Source organism: Rhyacophila brunnea, unplaced genomic scaffold (assembly GCF_057557595.1).
Source record: "Rhyacophila brunnea isolate RB1 unplaced genomic scaffold, BYU_Rbru_1.0 scaffold_6, whole genome shotgun sequence".
NCBI classification, from domain to species: domain Eukaryota; kingdom Metazoa; phylum Arthropoda; class Insecta; order Trichoptera; family Rhyacophilidae; genus Rhyacophila; species Rhyacophila brunnea.
Genome location: NW_028233276.1, coordinates 12,073,090 through 12,091,012, shown reverse-complemented (window position 1 = coordinate 12,091,012; position 17,923 = coordinate 12,073,090). Strand labels below are relative to the sequence as shown.

Below are 17,923 nucleotides of genomic sequence, written 5' to 3'. Positions count from 1 at the left end.
CGATTAAGACCGGGTGTGGTGCGTGGCGGGTTTTGGTTTGGAGGGATTAACTTCAATGTACTAAGAGTTTCTCAATGTTTTCTGCTTTTTTTCTTCCACTGCCCCCCTTTTTACATCTATAGTGCCACTAGAGGGTGGTATCTCTCACTTAACAAATTATTGTAAAACATTTATAAACATGTATGCACTATGACCTAATATAACAATACCCTCGTTATTTACCTCTCAGCATCATCAATCGCGGCAAGGTCCTGCACTCCGCAATGAATTCGCTGCACAACTTCGACCGCTCCCTGGACAAGTTCCTGGCCTGGCTGAGCGAAGCTGAGTCCTGCTTGGAGACAGCCGATAATGAAGCAGAAAGGGCAGCCAACAGTGGAGCCCCTCAGCCACCGCATCTCAAGGTAAGATCGTTATATTCATTTCATATTGGTTATTTGTTAATTATTGTAATATTGCGACTTCTGGTTGTCTTTTACCAAACAGCAGAACTACGAGTAATGTTTCAATTTGAGAATGTGGTATTTAAAAAAATAAGTTACTTGTATGAAACGATTTTACATCGAAACATAAACATTAAAAATACGACTTGGACAGTTATACATTATTACAGAACGGGGAGAGTCGGAATAAAATCTCAAAGGCATCGATGATATAAATGGCTGCTTTTTTATTATATAGTTACATTTTACATTACAAACACGTTGCTACTGTTTTCGCACAGTGCTAGAAACACTAGATCTAGCCTAACACCAGTCAGTTTTTGACAGGCCATGGTGGATTCGCTGCCAAGCTCTACGAGCCTTGACTTGTTACCAGGCCAACATGTCCATGTGGCAGAGAACTACATGATGCAAACAACATCCTCTGGGAATGTCCAAGAATGTGCTCTGAGAGGGAAGAGATGCTTAAGTCGGTCCTAACCAGCTGTTGGACCCATCGGGCCGTCCGACCTGGTCGCCACAAAGGCCAATAATATTGCATTTAAAAAGCGTCTTATTGCGGACGTGAAGATCTCTTCACATAATTTTATTTATACGTATTGTTTTAGCTTTGTTTTATATTATATATCATTAAATTCATTTATTTCTGTTAAGTCTCCGTGCCTTTTTCTCCAATAGCACTTTTTATTAAATTATGTGTTTCAGTAAACTCGGTAAAAGCTCACTAACTCAAGCATTTGCTCCGGAGACATTCCCAGACATAAAAAGCGGTTGATGTTTCACATCCAAATGTAGGGCCTCGTGATACGCTCAATTAAGACCGATTGTGGTGTGGGGCGGGTTGGTTTGGAGGTTCTATGTTTGTGTTGATCAGACAGTGATTGTTCAATATTCGTCGCCCTGCCATTATTTTTTAAAACCAAATTAGCACTATTGCCATCTATCGATTTCAAGAGAAACTTTTTATCGTCGTTGACCCGGAAAACTATTAAAATCAACTAACCTATTAAAATATCATATACCAGTAGTAAGAAGATATCGACGTAGGTAGGTTTCAAATTCAGTATATCGCTGCCTCAGTATAAGGGTTATTTGACAAAAACCTGAAAAAAGAGAAAATGGCTGTCAAAGTTTTTGAATAAAAATAAGAGAGTAATTCGATATAGTTATTATCATGTAAATATCCTAAAAAATGAACATTTTATCTAAAATTATAAAGAAGTACCTTATGCCTGGTCCACACCGGCAACAAGCCGCGCGACAACTCGTTAAATTTTACGATAATTATCATAATTGCTTAAGAAATTTTACGATAATTATCATGCTTATCGTAAAATTTAACGAGTTGTCGCGCGACTTGTTTTCGGTGTGGACCCGGCATTAAATTCCTTCCCATATTTAAATTAAATTAATATATGTAATAAAGTGTAGTATTGCACTAAAACAAGTATACTCCTTTGATATTCATCATACGAATATATCTGAGATATTATAGTAAAATAAATTTCTGCAAAAATAGTCCAGTCTTGCCCAGAAACTTCAACTGATTCTCCATATTTTGTAATTCATAAGTCAAAACTGACATTTTGTCAAATAGTGTACTCTTGTACTGTAAGCAGCGATATAGTTGGTAATGTTTAGATACATTCAGCATTCACATGTTAGCAGAAATACACACAGATGAAAAGCGTACAAACATTTATCCAGCAGTAATGAATCAACAAACATGCTTCACCGCACATCAGGGCAACAACAACACTAGAACCATCATTAACAATGTTCGTATTCACGGAGGCAACATTCAAATACACGTCAATGCCCCCTTACAATAATAATAATGCCAAGTTGTTATTTTTCGACAATTGATCCAGCCTACCGGAAGTGTCCCTCGGTCCCCCGCCTCCCTCCTTCATTTACCTAACCCGGATGGGACGCCGAACCATTAGCGTCGCGACGCTCGGCGTCATTATTCAGGGAATCGATTCGCTCGCATTGGACGGCGTTCGCTGGCACTTTTGCACAGCGGGTTTTAGATTGGCTGCAGACCGTTGAATCACTGCAAATTTAAATTTAATCATCCCAGATAGGTACCGCTTCTGTAATGTTTTCCTAACTTTTTTAAAATGGTAGATTTAGTTCTACGCTATTATCCCGACAATCAAAATTTCGACGTGTCGAAATGGCGAAAATCTAAATTCAAATATAAGGAAAACAGTGAGCGGGCATTCGATTGTTTACGTTAAAATGTATAGTATATAGATGTTAATACTTCGTTTTAGTATAACTACAAGGTAGAGATTGTAACCTAACTGATATTATAATATATAACATAGCCTTTAATGAACGTACATAGCATAACTTGGACTTTTTGTGTTTTATTATTAATTGAATCGTTGTTTACGTGGTAGAACTCCATTTTGATGTTATTAATAAGTAGGTCGACTGAATGCATGTTCGTTTACATTTCTATATTTAACTCGTCAATGAAAAATCACAAATTATATTGATAATTAACGATAACCCTAAATTTTAATGAAATGTATCGTTACTGGGTTCATACTGTATTTTTCTATATATATACGTAAAGTCTACGAAAATGAAGTGTGACAGAAAACATAAGCATAAAAACTTGCAGTTTTTAGCTTATATTTTTATATTACAGAATAGATTATATGCAGATGTAATAGTTTAACATATATATTGCGCTAGTTTTGCTGCTTTTAAATTATATTAGTGATGCCATGTCCTTAATACGCCAAGCAGTGAATCCCGGGGAATGTTGTCTTTCGATTAAGAAGGGAAATTCTCGCAACAATGAAATGTCAAAAAGAAAGCTAACTTATCCCGGTCGGAGCTTTTATGAAAATATCGTTGTACAGGAATACTGCTGTTATTCAAAGCCTTCTTTAGAAAAACATGACCCAACCCATATCGACCTTTATATCATACCTATATGATTAGCTTTATAGGAATCCGTAAGAATTTAAACTATTTTAAGATTGAAATAGTAATACTGGGAAGTTGTTATATATATATATTACAAATAATAATTTCAATCAACAGTCAAACATTGACTATATATTATAATTTCATGCATTTATTTATTTAATTTAAAAAAAGACACTTTGAGCACATAACAAATTTTGAATTCAAGACGTTTACAACATGACATTTAGAATAAAAAGTACAAATAAATCACCTAGAGAAAAAACAAGGTCGAGAAAAAAAAACAAAGCAAAAAATAATTTTATAGAAAATAAGTATTTTTAGTATAAATATTAATTACAGAAAGAAACCAGATCATCTTTAATATTTACTCTAATAATTATCTCAAAAACAATACTATTGTTCTGGAAACCTTGTGACGTAAGCTAGTTTTGATTTTGATTTTTATTTGTCCAAATTTATTTTTTCGTGCTCTCGGTTATTCTTGGATACCTAGCGTTTTATTGTTATTTAGTTTATATTTATACTACATAGATGCAAATGATCAAGTAAATATCCATTGACATAATTACATTACTTAAAATTGACTTCATGTTTAATTTTTGTTATGAGATTTATTTATGTTAATTATATATTTGTATAACTTTTTATCAGTTTTCATTTGTTCTAAAAAAATATTCGTGTAGATGGTTCGACTATGGAACACTAAATTTGTACAATGTAATACTACCTGTCTACTAATATTGTACTAATGAAAATTGGAATCTATCCGTCTAATAAATGATTACCAAATTAATAATTAAAATTATATTTAAATTTACTTATGTACTATTCATTTATATATCATTAATAACTGCGTGATTCAGGCTTTCCTAATCTTTATAATTATTTATTACATCCCCAAAAGGCGGATGGCCGCATGTATTTATTTAGTGCAGTGTTTTCCAAAGTTACAACATTATTGCACCCCTTTAGAGACATGGGTATTACAGACGTCCTCGAGAGTACCTCACCTTATAGCTGTAAAACTTTCAGTGAGATTCGAGACTTTTTTGTCTTGCGACTTGCTAATTGAAAAGTTTCCTCTCTGGTTTAGACGTAAGGGTTTTGTTTTTGTACCTACACAGCAGCGTTTTTCTTCACATTAGTCTTCCATACTTACATACGATGTGGACCAAAAATACGTTACAAATAAAAATATTAGAGTTACGATTGACAAGACAGCAGCAGATTAATTAGTGTACCTTCTATGTATGTGCCCTATCAAATCTTTCCTGTATCCCCAGGGTACACCTATCGCATTTTGTAAACTACTGCTTTAGTGAAATTTTAAAGTACTACTGTCATCCATACTTATAGGTACTACCCTGATAAGTGTAAAAAGGCAGTGTTTTTGGTTTAAGTAAAATTGTTGTAGGAGAACCAAGGTTTTAAACTCCCCTTTTCAAAACAATCCAATATTTTTACTTATGAGAACTTAGGAGTAGAATATTTAGGAGGGCAGTATATGCCTGGTATACAAACAATTATTTTTATTTAAATTTAAATTGCGTTATTTCTTATGCCAATATAATTTTTGAAAATAAGTATGTCTTTTGTATAAATTGTACGCTTGGCGAGTCCACTGCATGCTAACGTTTGTGCATATCATTCAGTGATTTATACTCAGATATACGTAGTTCCAAATTCGTACGCCTGACGATTTATGTTTGCTACTTTTAATTAGGTATATTACCTATATAATTAGCACAAAATGATCCATTCCTCAATGAAGGCCTCTCCTGTCCGTTTCGGTCTGTAACTTTGTCGTTTAATGGAAATCAATGTAAAAACAATAATATATATTCTCGTAACTTTCCTATAGAACACCCTAATCCCCCGGCTCTAAATTTACCATGCTGACTAAAAGAAAATAAATACAATCTATAAGCAGCTCTAAAAAAAGAAATAAAAATTAAAAATACTATTGTAAAAACCGATCATGAAACTAATCCAATAAATAAATTAATCTCCCCCAATAAATTCAATGAAAGAGGAGCCGCTATATTAGATTTAAGTAGTAAAAATCATCTTAAACATATTCTAGGTATAAAATTAATTATTCCCTTGTTAATAAGTATCATTCGTCTCCCTGAACGTTCATAAATAATATTAACTAAACAAAACAACCCAGATGAACATAAACCATGGTCAATCATTAAAATATATCTTCCACTCAACTAACAATCACGGAGGTTATTAATTCATCCACAAAATATGACGACTTCTGTTTCTTATACCGTTTATTTACTCATGGATAAATATGCTGTAGGTACTTCTGTTCTGTCATACTGTGGACGAGGTATTTTTGTTTGTTGAATTTTTTATACTAGGTAAGCAGAATTTCGCTATCTTCTCCCATTCGTTTTAGGATGTCAACACTATTCACCATCTCAGTTGAAAGAATTTTGAGGATGCCATTTTTACGTAAAGAAATGTTCCGCCTTTGATGTTTCCTTGAATGAGATTAGGAATGCTGTATTCATCTCCTCTCATAATATACGTAATTACCGTATATAATAATTATGAATGATATAAATATGAATAAGCTTGATATTTCTACGGAAGTTTCTGATCATCTTGTGTCCCATTTTTTATTTATGAATTCCGTAAAAAATCATTTAGGAAGGAACGAGAAATGCCTGAAGCGTATTTTCTTTTGACGCGCGCGCAGTAAGAGAGTATCTCGTTCCTACAAGGTAATTTCCCTTCATTTTTATTTTTTTTAACCGAAATGGATTCTTTGGGATGTTTAAAATCATCGCAAAGACCGTGAAACCGTCTCCCTTTATCAAAATTCAGTTATGTTACTAAGGAATACTTTCAGCGTTTCTGAAATAACTTTTTTACGCACTTCTGAGCGTTATGTACCTTTTTTCTATTAAATAATGCGGTATTATACAATAAATATTTCCGCCTCAACATTGTACGGCCCATATTGAAATTGCTATTTCGTATATTCAAATGGATAATTCAAACATGTTATAAAATTTTTATATTAAAATGATTTTCGCATTGGAAAGGATTATCCAAATGCGATATTTACTTCTACAAACTACTTACTTTTTATTTATTATAAGGTTGGGTTTATTTAGTTAGGTTTAGTTAGTTAATAATCAATAATACAGTCGAGGTAGGCTATTGGTTATGATTACAAGTATCGACATTAGTTATGTATGAAAGGTCCGTTAAATTTTCAAAATAGAAACGTTTAATTACCATCTCTTGATAAAATAAATTAAAAAAAAAAACAGTGTGATTGAGGATTTTCGGCATAGTCGTATGGATTCTTTCATTATGACCAGCATATGACCAACCATTACATACGCGACAACGGTGCTAGAAGACCGCTGTATGCATTGCAGGATTTACACTCCTAGATTCGCGAGACGTGGATGATACTGTGATGTAATTAAGGTTGTAATCTACTTACTTTATTAGGTTTCACAGTTGCGTTTCTGCCAGGCATGGATACACACCTCGTGGTCCAGGCCACTAATGGACATGTCGTTGGCCTTCAAAATGTCATCGGCTGTGCATATGGATACTAACTAACAGATAAGACTTGGAGCATGTACGATTAGTTATCTGAGTATCCCGATTTTTTCAAGGTATTCCTGTAATAGTTCACGATCAGGAACGATTTTTTTAAAATGTATTTTATTATATTATTTAATAACAAACAGTTATAGTGATTATAAATTTGTATAAAAATAGTTTAAAGCGAAGATGTTACAGCCTGCAAAGTTGTCATAGATAAAAGAGAAAATAATGCTGAGCGTGATAGCGAAAGTATATAAATAATAAAATATAATTAAATAAATTAGAAATGATATTAATTAATAAATTAATTATACACAAAGAAATTATCGTGAAGAGAAAAAAAAAATAAAAAATACTTGAATATCGATTAGAGTGAGCAATTGCTTTATTAAATTTGATCAACGCTGTAGAAATAGTTATCATAATTATTACAAGTGTATCGAATGAAGGAGTTCCGGCCGAAATTAGAATTACTTCGGCTGACATGGCTTCCCTTGTCAAAAAACTCCCGATTTTTGCGGGACGTCCCGCCTTTTAACCAAAAAGAGATTTTCCCGCGCTGGATATCTAAATTCACGATTATTCAACAAAATAACAATAAGGCAATAACCATGAAGAACGAAATAAGTTTCGAAAGTATAGAAAATTCAGTGTTTTTCTGTATAAAATTTTACTGGAGAAGTAGATACCTGATATAGATATGAAGAATTTTACTCGCTGAAACCTTCTATTGATGTGTTGCAAAAAAATCAAAATGAACACAGAAATGGCATCAGTTCTTCACATTTACATTGTTGTTAACATCCAATTGCTATACCGAACGGGTATTTTCTCAGATGAATTTAAAATGGTCAGATACAAGAAACAGAATAATACGTTATATTGAGTTGATTAAATTGGAATTACGTGTTCAATTCAACATGATATACTCATGTGCTAAATGTTTCTAACGCGTTAAGCAGCTGAAAGAAATTCTTCAGTAGGTAAAATCTTCAGCCATGTACAAATAGGCGAGTGTCAGAAAACAATATTGTTTAATATAATTATTTCGATAGTTAAAGAATTTTGTAGTTTGTGTTGTGTCATTTATGATTGGTATAATAAAAAATAAACATTAGACACATTGAACTATGCATTTTTTAAATTGTCCCGCTATTCATAAATCCCATGTTATTATTGCACATGGTAAAAATCTCGATTTGGTAAAATAATTATCTGGCAATGCTGTGACTTACAGAACCGAGATAAGAGAGAACTGATGAAAAGAAGTAGGTACAGTATTATAGCTTTTTATCATAAATTAGATATAAAATATAAAAAATGAGGATAGAGGGTATGCCAAGAGTAATAGTCTTATTTCAAAATTTCTGCATGCGCAGAAATTACATATTCAGGCTTAGGCTACCCATTCGACCTACCGAATTCATAGCGCCCTAATACGTTTTTATTTATCACTTCCCGTGAATTTCTTCGTTGGCGGCCGTAAAAAATATCATTCACTTGTCATCGATCCGTGTACCTGTGCCAGACGCCTTGACAATGATTAATAGCTCTCTATATTATTTATTTGCCGCCATTGGCTGTGAATGCGAGAGGAAATGGAAAAAAATATCCCCTACGACTTTTTGGTGACTTTCACGTTGAGTTGCGTAACTAAAGACACAAGTTTTATCCATCAGCGAGCGCCGCTTATCATTCCTATTTTGAATTACATTACGGTGAATGTAATATTTTTTCTACCTCCTGAAATGTATGTTCGCCTAATACTTTTTTTCGGCGTCATGCTACATTTTTCATTTTCCACCTTAACATACTTACAAATTTACTAATATATATATTTTAAAAATCCATAACAAATCTCGGTGCACTATTGAAGTTTATTGTTGAAACAGTGTCACGTGACGTATGGCCTCTGCAACGCATATTACAATATATATAGGCGTGTACGAATTTATATAAGCATATTATTTTGTCATGGTTTCTGTCATCACGATATTACGAAATCGTTATCGTCTTATTAAAAATTACAATGAACATACGATGTCGTTCAAGAAATATATGCTCCTGACACCAGCGTTTAACTCTGTGGGTTTTTGTGAGATAATCTTAAATGCCGTCAAATGCACGATAGATATACTATCGTTTCTTAAATAATAATTTGTGTATAATAAATTTAAAGCGATAGGTGTTTTTTATTCATTATTTAAGTACTCAGACAAACATTCATCGTGGTGCATTCTCTTTTTAGTGTAAGCATAAAGTTATTAATTTACCGTTATGTATTTTTATTTTTACAATCAAACGAGTAAAATAAAATATGCGAATTTGAGTCCGGCAGCTTTGTACCGCTACGTGTCACTGTCGAACACGAGAGAAGGGCGAGGCTTTAACATTTCTATACCAAATAGAAAATAATCATAGAATATTGCAATGATAATATATACTATCGATCTAATTTCGAATTGAATCTAAAAACAATGTAAATATTTCAATTCTCAAATAAAAACAGACAACTCTCGCTTTTATTTTTTAGTTATTTCTACATAAACTTTTCATACTTTATTTGCGGGTTATACAATAACATTTCTCATGCCTCGAAACCCTAAATTTTTGTGTTTCACTAAATATGTTTAAAATAAATACGTGTAACTAAACTATGAAAATATTTTTCGCGGCTAATCTTTAAGTGTTTAATTGTTACAAGATTACTTTGTCGTCATTCTGTTTTCCTGATACATTGATTTGTACATTCTAATAATCATTGATCTCTCATTTCATATTACAATTTATTTTGTTTTAAAAATATTTTACACTACATAACTTTAGTTATGAGTACCCAATGATAACTTGTAAATTTTATTTTTAATACTATTACTTTGTAATACAATATTTCAAAATACGTAATAAGTATATAATAATATTTCCATTACATTACGAAGCGAAAATATGTTATAGTTAATATATTTATATAAACCCTAATTAAAATGCGAGATTGTAGTTTCTTTGTATATTATTTCAAAAAGCTTTCGGCATAATGTATGAGAATGCTTTAATCATGTTATACTAAACTAAGTTTACGTTGAGAATAATTTTCCAAGTATTAAAATGATTTAAGCTCGCATGTACTTTAGACTTTTGAAATTCTGTGAGAACCGTTGATAACTTACGAATCTTCTTTACGTTTGTTTTCTAAGGGTCTGTTTTTCCTTGGAGGTTTATTGAACGTGTAATATTTTAATTATTCATGAAGTTGTAGCATCTAGGCGGCGAAACTCGATGCCATTTTCTTGGTTTGTTTGCAATAAAAGTTCAACAATTTTATTGCAACTCATGCAAGCGCCACCACTATCGTAGTGTTTCTTATTTTGGTTTGCAATGTATGCAGCTTGGAAATAACATTTTTATTTACTACAATTTATATGCAAAATGTAGCCAATTAAAAGTATACGTATTTTATTAATTAAAGATTTCAGATTTATATTATTTTTAAACATTTCATGTCTTCACTAGTAAGAGTCGTGACTCCTATCCTAAAATTTCCTAGCTTTCTCTCCAACGGTCCCCATATTATATTATAAACTCTTTGGATATTTTTTATATATTGGAGAGAAAGACCGCTTTCAGGTGTATTACTTTCAAAATAGAGATATTCGTCATGTTAGCCAATCATGAAGTAATTGGCATGAACTACCAGCACACCTTCCATTAGTTTTCATCATCGTCATCCGGAGTCGTTCCACTAGTTCTTTGCTGCCACATAATCCACGAACTTTATGAGCTCGTCTATTCAGCGGGCCCTGTGGGCATTTAGTGCCCGTTGGGTACCGATGTATGACAGCATTTATCCAACGATTGTCAACTCGCCGAGCGACATGTCTAGCACATTGCCATTTCATCTGCTTAGCAACCTCTATCATATCGCGTACTCTTGTGTCCTTCCTTACCCATTTGTTTCTTTTGTGATATTTACGCGTTATGCCCAACATGCACATTTCCACGCCACTTTGTGCTGCTCGTATTTTTTTTTTTTTGATTTCTCTTACATTCAAAGTCCGTGTTTCACATGCATACATGAGCGTTGGTAGCACACATTGGTTGAACACTTTGTGCTTAAGACAAAATGGGAGGTCACTTTTGAATATACAATTAATTATACAAATATTTTATGAAAATCTAAGTTAATTTAATAGATTTGTTTTTGAACAGAGAATATTTTATTTATTTATTGTGCACGTTTTCCATAAATGATTTTGCATTTCAAATTCAATAGTTATCTTGTATATTTTGTTGTTATCAGTTGACGATACCCCATTGAAGCCTTGATTATAAACTATGTTTGAATATGTAGGTACTGCGTATTGTGTTTTATTTTAATTAACATACAATGTATTTTCACCAAGAATTGACAAGATGTCAAATCTTTTTTGGTTGAAACTACAAAAGAATTCTCATATTTAGGTGTATTACCTACTATATTATTACTTTTGCAAATATTTTTATATAATTTTCTGAATAGAGGCATGAACTTTTTTAAACTGTGGATATTTCTCCGCGTGCATATATAGATATTGTTTAGAAAGACAAATTCGCAAACGTGGAAGTTTTAAAAATGAGTATAAGAAATGAATCACCAATACAAAAGTAGTAAAAACATCATAATATATCTTAACACGCCATAGTTAATGATTCAGTCGTATAAAAACAATATCTACATGGTATCTACACAAACATGGTACCTATGGTATTTGATCTTAGTTCGTCATTCCTACAGCTGTTAGACAACAATAAAAAGACAACGATTTAATAATATGTCACTTCTTTATATTATCAAGTAATTACCTATTTAGAATTGTAAAAGAGTGAAAACAAAATGCCCTAAACATAAACTTAATACATACAAATAAGCCTTCTTATTGACAAAATAATTAGGCCTTCCGCTCACGAGAATACTTAAAATAGACGACACTGAAACTAAAATTCCAGCCAGTATCTAGTTAATGTATTTCAATGACGGCTTGCTGACGGCAAGACTGAAATCTCTCAGTTTCAAAACGTTCGCGACCGAAACTGAAGAGACGCGACATGCTAGTCTCCCAGTCTCTCAGGTTCCAGTCACCCATAAAACAGTGGTACCAATATCAGTAGTAAAAATCATATGTTCTTACTAAATTTGTTATCACTGAACTGAACCGAACAATCAATAACAACTCAAGACGTCAAAAGTTAAAGATGGGCGAACTGATTTTTAATTTAAAATCTGTGGCAGAAGCCGGGTAGTCTTTTCTCGGTTAATTATAATATGTCTTACGTGTAATACATCTGTTAAATTATACATATAAAATATATGAATTTATCTATAGTTATAAGTTAAAGCTGATGGCACACGATTGCTTATTCATTTTTTTTTGGTAGAAGTCGGTTTACACTTTTACAGGAAGCCAGGCGGGAGCCGCGCTAATTTTCATAGCTAATTTTGGCAACATTCATGAATTCAAGAATGAAAACCTAACCTAACTTAACCTAATCTAACAAATAATCCAGTATATCGGCTATTTTCAAAATGTGTTTGCCGCTGGCTTGCTATAAACCGACAAGAACCGTTTTTTATATGTTACAATATCTGACCTAAATTTGTATTTAATAATATATCCTCGCAAGAATTCGTCGAATGCAATAAGAAATAGGTAACAAAATTATATTGGCAAAATTCATACGTGTCTAAAAGTATGTTTAACACAAACTCCACGAATGAGAGTTTGTGAAATTTTGTGCTGAATATTTTAGATAGCAAAGCAAACGTCATAAATGTTAGCTTCGAGTTATAAAGTGTACTTGAGATGAATATTGACGTGAGAGTGTATTCATATTGACTGAGAAAATATTGCTCTAACTTTTACGATAGCAATTACAATAAATATGTTTCTCAATCTCACCGGATTATATCTCTTATTTCTCTGATATACGAAATATCTTGACATACTTTAAATTTGCTGTAGTTATGTTATAATTATATTGATAGTGCAAAGTTTGATCATGATATTGCTGACTTTTCAAACCTTTCAAGAGTTTTTTGAGAGATATATACGCGTACGTGAATGCCCAAATTCGGATGAAGCAATTTAATAGCAACATGGCAAAATAACTTATTTATTTATATTTATATTACATTGACTGGGTCACAATAACTGTTTTATTTATAATTCGAATAGATCCATTTGAAACCTACTTTGAAAATATATGACGTCTCTAGTTACAACGCTACAAATTCCTTGAGCAGATCGGAGAAAACACGTGGACGGCGTTTCCGGGCTGAAGGGATCAACTGAATGAGCTTACTGGGGGCAGCTTCATTCTACCCTGCCACCTTGCTCAAAAGATGCTGCATTTTAGAAAAGTCACGGTCAAGTTATCCGAAATAACAGAGAAAATATATTTCAAATATATAATATCTTATACTAGTTACCTGACAGATATTTTATAAATGGACTCAATTACCTATGACATATGTTAAACATGTGTTATTTATTTGACTACGGTGGTATTAAACTAAGAAAAAGGGGTCAACTAAATACGTTACATAATAATAATATGTTTAATTATAACTTAAGTTACAAACGGTTAAGCCTCGTATTCACTAGGGGACAAGATGTCCCTCAACAAGTCAATCTCTCAACAATCTAGAGTCGTGACGCCGCAACGTTGCGCACTGTCCCGTTGCACGCAACATAGTGCGGCATTTCTACGTAACGCTGGACATGTTGCATGTTGTCGCTTCAAAAGCGAGCGCACGGGCCGCGCGTCTGTCCCACGTCAGATGTCGGCGAGTGAAGACCCATACGCAACATTTCGCTCAACATGAATCACTCGAATATCCACATTCTTTCTCTTACGTTTCGATAAACTACTCGTCAGAATATATGTGTTCGGAGCACTGATCAACACAACCTCCTTAGATGACATTTCTTCGTGCTGCTGTGACTTCTGGTGTGTACAAGTAAAATGTTCCGCGACATTATCCTCGAGTCATCGACTTAGATGTTGAGCGTAATTACCCGCGACATGTTGCTCCATTTGTCCCCTAGTGAATACATGACTTTATATTCCGGATATTAATACACACATAAGTTTTTTTAAAACACCGAAACACAAATAACAATCGCGTATTATTATTGTAGCTAATTTTAGAATTTATACTCTATTATTCTTGTACAGTTTTGTTCTGCTTAGTCATATTTATCCTGAAATAACAAACCTACATCCAATTAAGTTTATATTAAATATTTCGATAGTCATCCTTTTTGTATATTCATTGCTAGGCCATTACCAAAATAAACAACCTCTAGGTACGTAGCGGCGAATTCCTACTAAAGGCCTTCTTTAGCGAGCAATTCCATTATTTTCACATTTACCGCTGTCCTATATATATAACTCGTATATGAGTATTTCTTTTTTTACCTCAAATCATCATCCCCGTTATCCAAGTTTATCCTTTTAGGGTCAGAATCCTTTCTTCTTTACGATTTTCTACTTATCTCTGACGTTCCTCGAATTACCTGTGAATTTGTCTACATTTCCTTCATACAAATTTATCTAGCCTTCGAAGCGGTATTTTTATCTTTTCTGGGCACACAAAATTGCAGGATATAATATTATTTTACTCACCACCATTATATTACATTACAGTATTTAATTTTATTGCTTATTTTCGATACAATGTATAATGTATTTAATGATTTATTAATTTGGAAAACAGTGTACAAAACATTAAAAACCCATTTAGAAGTATAATTTTAAAGTTAATGGCAAAATTTTTAGTGGATCGTATATTTGAATGTTGAGTTTAGTGAATTAGGGGGGACTGAGGGACTCCGAGCACTAATCCTTTTGATGGTGGGTATGGACTCACCGTATATGTATTGTTAATTAATACCTAATTGATGTTTGCCTTTTGACGTTTGATTCCACACTAAATTTGGAGATACGGAGAAGCAATGGGATAGGTAAACAAACATACGGAAGGTACGGTATAAATTTCGCTAATATTGGCGCAAATAGTTTTTCTAGCTTTTAAACGCCCTGCGTAAAACAAAGTTCTTATTCTTAAATCTAGTATGTCGTAGCTCTGCCATATACTTTTACTCTGTGCTTGCTATTAAGCGGCCTTTCAAGACGCCGGAACCTGGTTGGCTTGAAGACAAGGCAGACCAGGTTGATACTCTCTTGAGATATCTTTCGCACGTGGCCAAGCGGTATAATTCGGATTTTTCCAAGTGGTACATAGGGATTGCAAAAACGTATAAAAATATCAGAAACAGGTATATCAGTTTTTCTTATTGAATATTGTATAGTATTGTTGGGTCACTCTAGTGTGGTGTTCGATGTGTAGGTAGAGGATGATGATAATGACGAAGTCTACGATGTAGCAGGGTGAGATTTATTAGCAGCGTATCGGTACAATAGTATATTATACATGCTAGTTACTCGCTAAGTCATCTGATTCGAGTGACATTGAGATAAATTGTTCTTCGTTATTTATACAATAAAAGGTAGAACATTAACATTAAATTCTGTTACATAATCATATTAAACTAAATATAGAGTCAGCGTTTTAAATTGAGTAGAGAAATGAAATATTATTTGTTATTACAGTTGTACGAAAATATAATACTATAAAAAATGATTATTCAGCTAATACACCGTAATGGTATAATGTGCTGTGATATGATGTAATAATACACCGTCTCTAATATAACCAATCGACTTGCTGGTCTAGCTGAGTTGTTTACTGGAAATAGATTCGCTGGGAATATATTACTGCAAAGTAATTTGATATTTTTATAAACAATAGATATATGCTATTATTCTGCAGCTACAGTATTAAAACCCATTTTACGGTATCGATAAATAGTGGATTAATTCACAGCTGATTTTGCCAAAATCAGCTATGAATTAATGTTCATATTGAATCTAATAAAAATTGAGAAGAAAGCTCACGGCGAACTATGCTATGGTGAAATGTTTTACGTACAATTTACATGTAACCACAGTTATCAAGTTACCTGGGTCGGTTAGTAGTAAACTATAAGTTATAATTCGAATCGGACAAAGGCTTTATTTTTAATTCTAATAGTTGTGTTTGACTTAGAACCCTCGATATAATAATCAATTCATATAATTTCAGGAAGACCAACTGATTAGTTGAAAATGTTCGTTGGTAGTACCCTTATTATGAATATATTTTAATACCTACATATTTCTTCTGGTATTTATTTGGTCTCAATATAAAATGGATAAGTACCTAGGTAACAAACATAATATTATATATTTGTTATATGTACAGTCATCATTTTTTTCTTCTTAACGTTTATTTACACTGTTTCTATACTGTTGCTCGTGTTGTAATTTCAATTTGGTTGTATATTTTGTACGTGAGGATTAAAAAGATAGATCGACCACATCAAATAATAATATGTATTCTCTTCCCCTATATCCTCCATGTAAATAATTGATATGTTTTTGCAGCCCACTTTACCCTGTAATAAATATCACGTCTTGGTCGTTAGAAAACACAGAATTATTAATTAAACATTTTTCTTTATTTAGATAAATAAGAAAGTAGTACATATTATGTATTCTTTATTAAATTCAAATAATCGTTTTTGACACACCAGAAACAAGTATCGAAGGGTGGAGGTAGGCTGTTAAAATCCCACGTAAATAGTGCACATTAAACTTTGTCAGTAGTACGTATTTGTTTTTATTGAACTAAGACTATAATTTACAGATGGTGTTGGTTAGTTTTTAAAAATCAATAAAACCCTGCCTAAACCAATCTGTAATAGTTTCGGTATATTTTGGGCTATACCACAAAATTGTGCACACTTTTTCATTAAGGTGACGCATCAGTGAAACGCCAAATAATTTTCAACTGTACGCGCGACGAAATTTTGGACTCGCTGCCATTCACTGAGAGAATGTTAACCCAGGAACACGTCACTTTGCTGCGTGATGGCGACGGGTCAATTAATTCTAAAATCGTGTAAAGATGACTAAAAACGTTACCCATTTACTTTAAAAAGAAAACATGTCAATGAATATATTATTATTGTTACTAATAGAACAATAAACAGAACATAAAATGGACGTATGTTGGATTTATATGACAATTAATATTTCGTTTGACAGGCGTCATTTTCACCCGCCACCCGCAATCCGCGCATCGCCTAGCGACGATCTTTTTAGACCGTGCCTCAACTAATGCATGGCCTTAATAATTATAATATGTTATCGTTGCATTAAGAATGCATATTGTTTGTTCATTTTTATAATCCATTAAGCCCTGCCTAAACTAAACTATCGTAGATAAAAATATTATCCTATCTATAAAATATTCAAAGTTATGTATGACTTAATTGCATAATTTTAGTTATTTTAGTTTATTATTAGAGTGTTTTTTGATGATTATCATAATAGATACTTGGTTTTCGCACGGTTTAATTGATTTTACAAACTAACGAACGCCATCTGTAAATTGTAGTTTTATTTCAATGAAAACAAATACGTTTGACTGACAAAGTTTAGTGTGCATTATTTATGTCGGATCTTAATAACATCCTACATCCACTAATTCTCCACTACCAGAAGCACAATAATAAAAAATCATGACGAAATTTCCTAATTATGCATTTGAATTGTTGTTTGAATTTCTTGTCGAAAACGAAGAAAATGATTCATATTTACTTGTTTTTATTAGAAAGATTCTTTGAGATTTTATGAACACGTGTACCTGCTTATATTACAAAAAAAAACATATTCAAGTACCTACTTACCGTTACAGTTCTGAAAATAACTCAAGTACAAGGATCTGGTTTTACTGAAATTACTTCAAAACTGCATCAAGTGCTTTTAATTAATGTTATGAACACGAGAAGATACGATGGTACTTATTTATA

General features: G+C 32.7%; 1 protein-coding gene across 9 annotated transcripts in view; it reads left to right on the top strand.

The window, feature by feature from the left end:
• Window positions 1-17,923, top strand: part of Dys (Dystrophin) — a 1,414,635-nt gene that overhangs the window by 647,260 nt on the left and 749,452 nt on the right. For all 9 annotated transcript variants that reach the window (XM_085956687.1, XM_085956682.1, XM_085956685.1 and 6 more), the window contains one exon: window positions 230-404. In XM_085956687.1, the coding sequence (XP_085812813.1) occupies window positions 230-404 (175 nt within the window). The remainder of the gene's footprint in view (window positions 1-229; window positions 405-17,923) is intronic.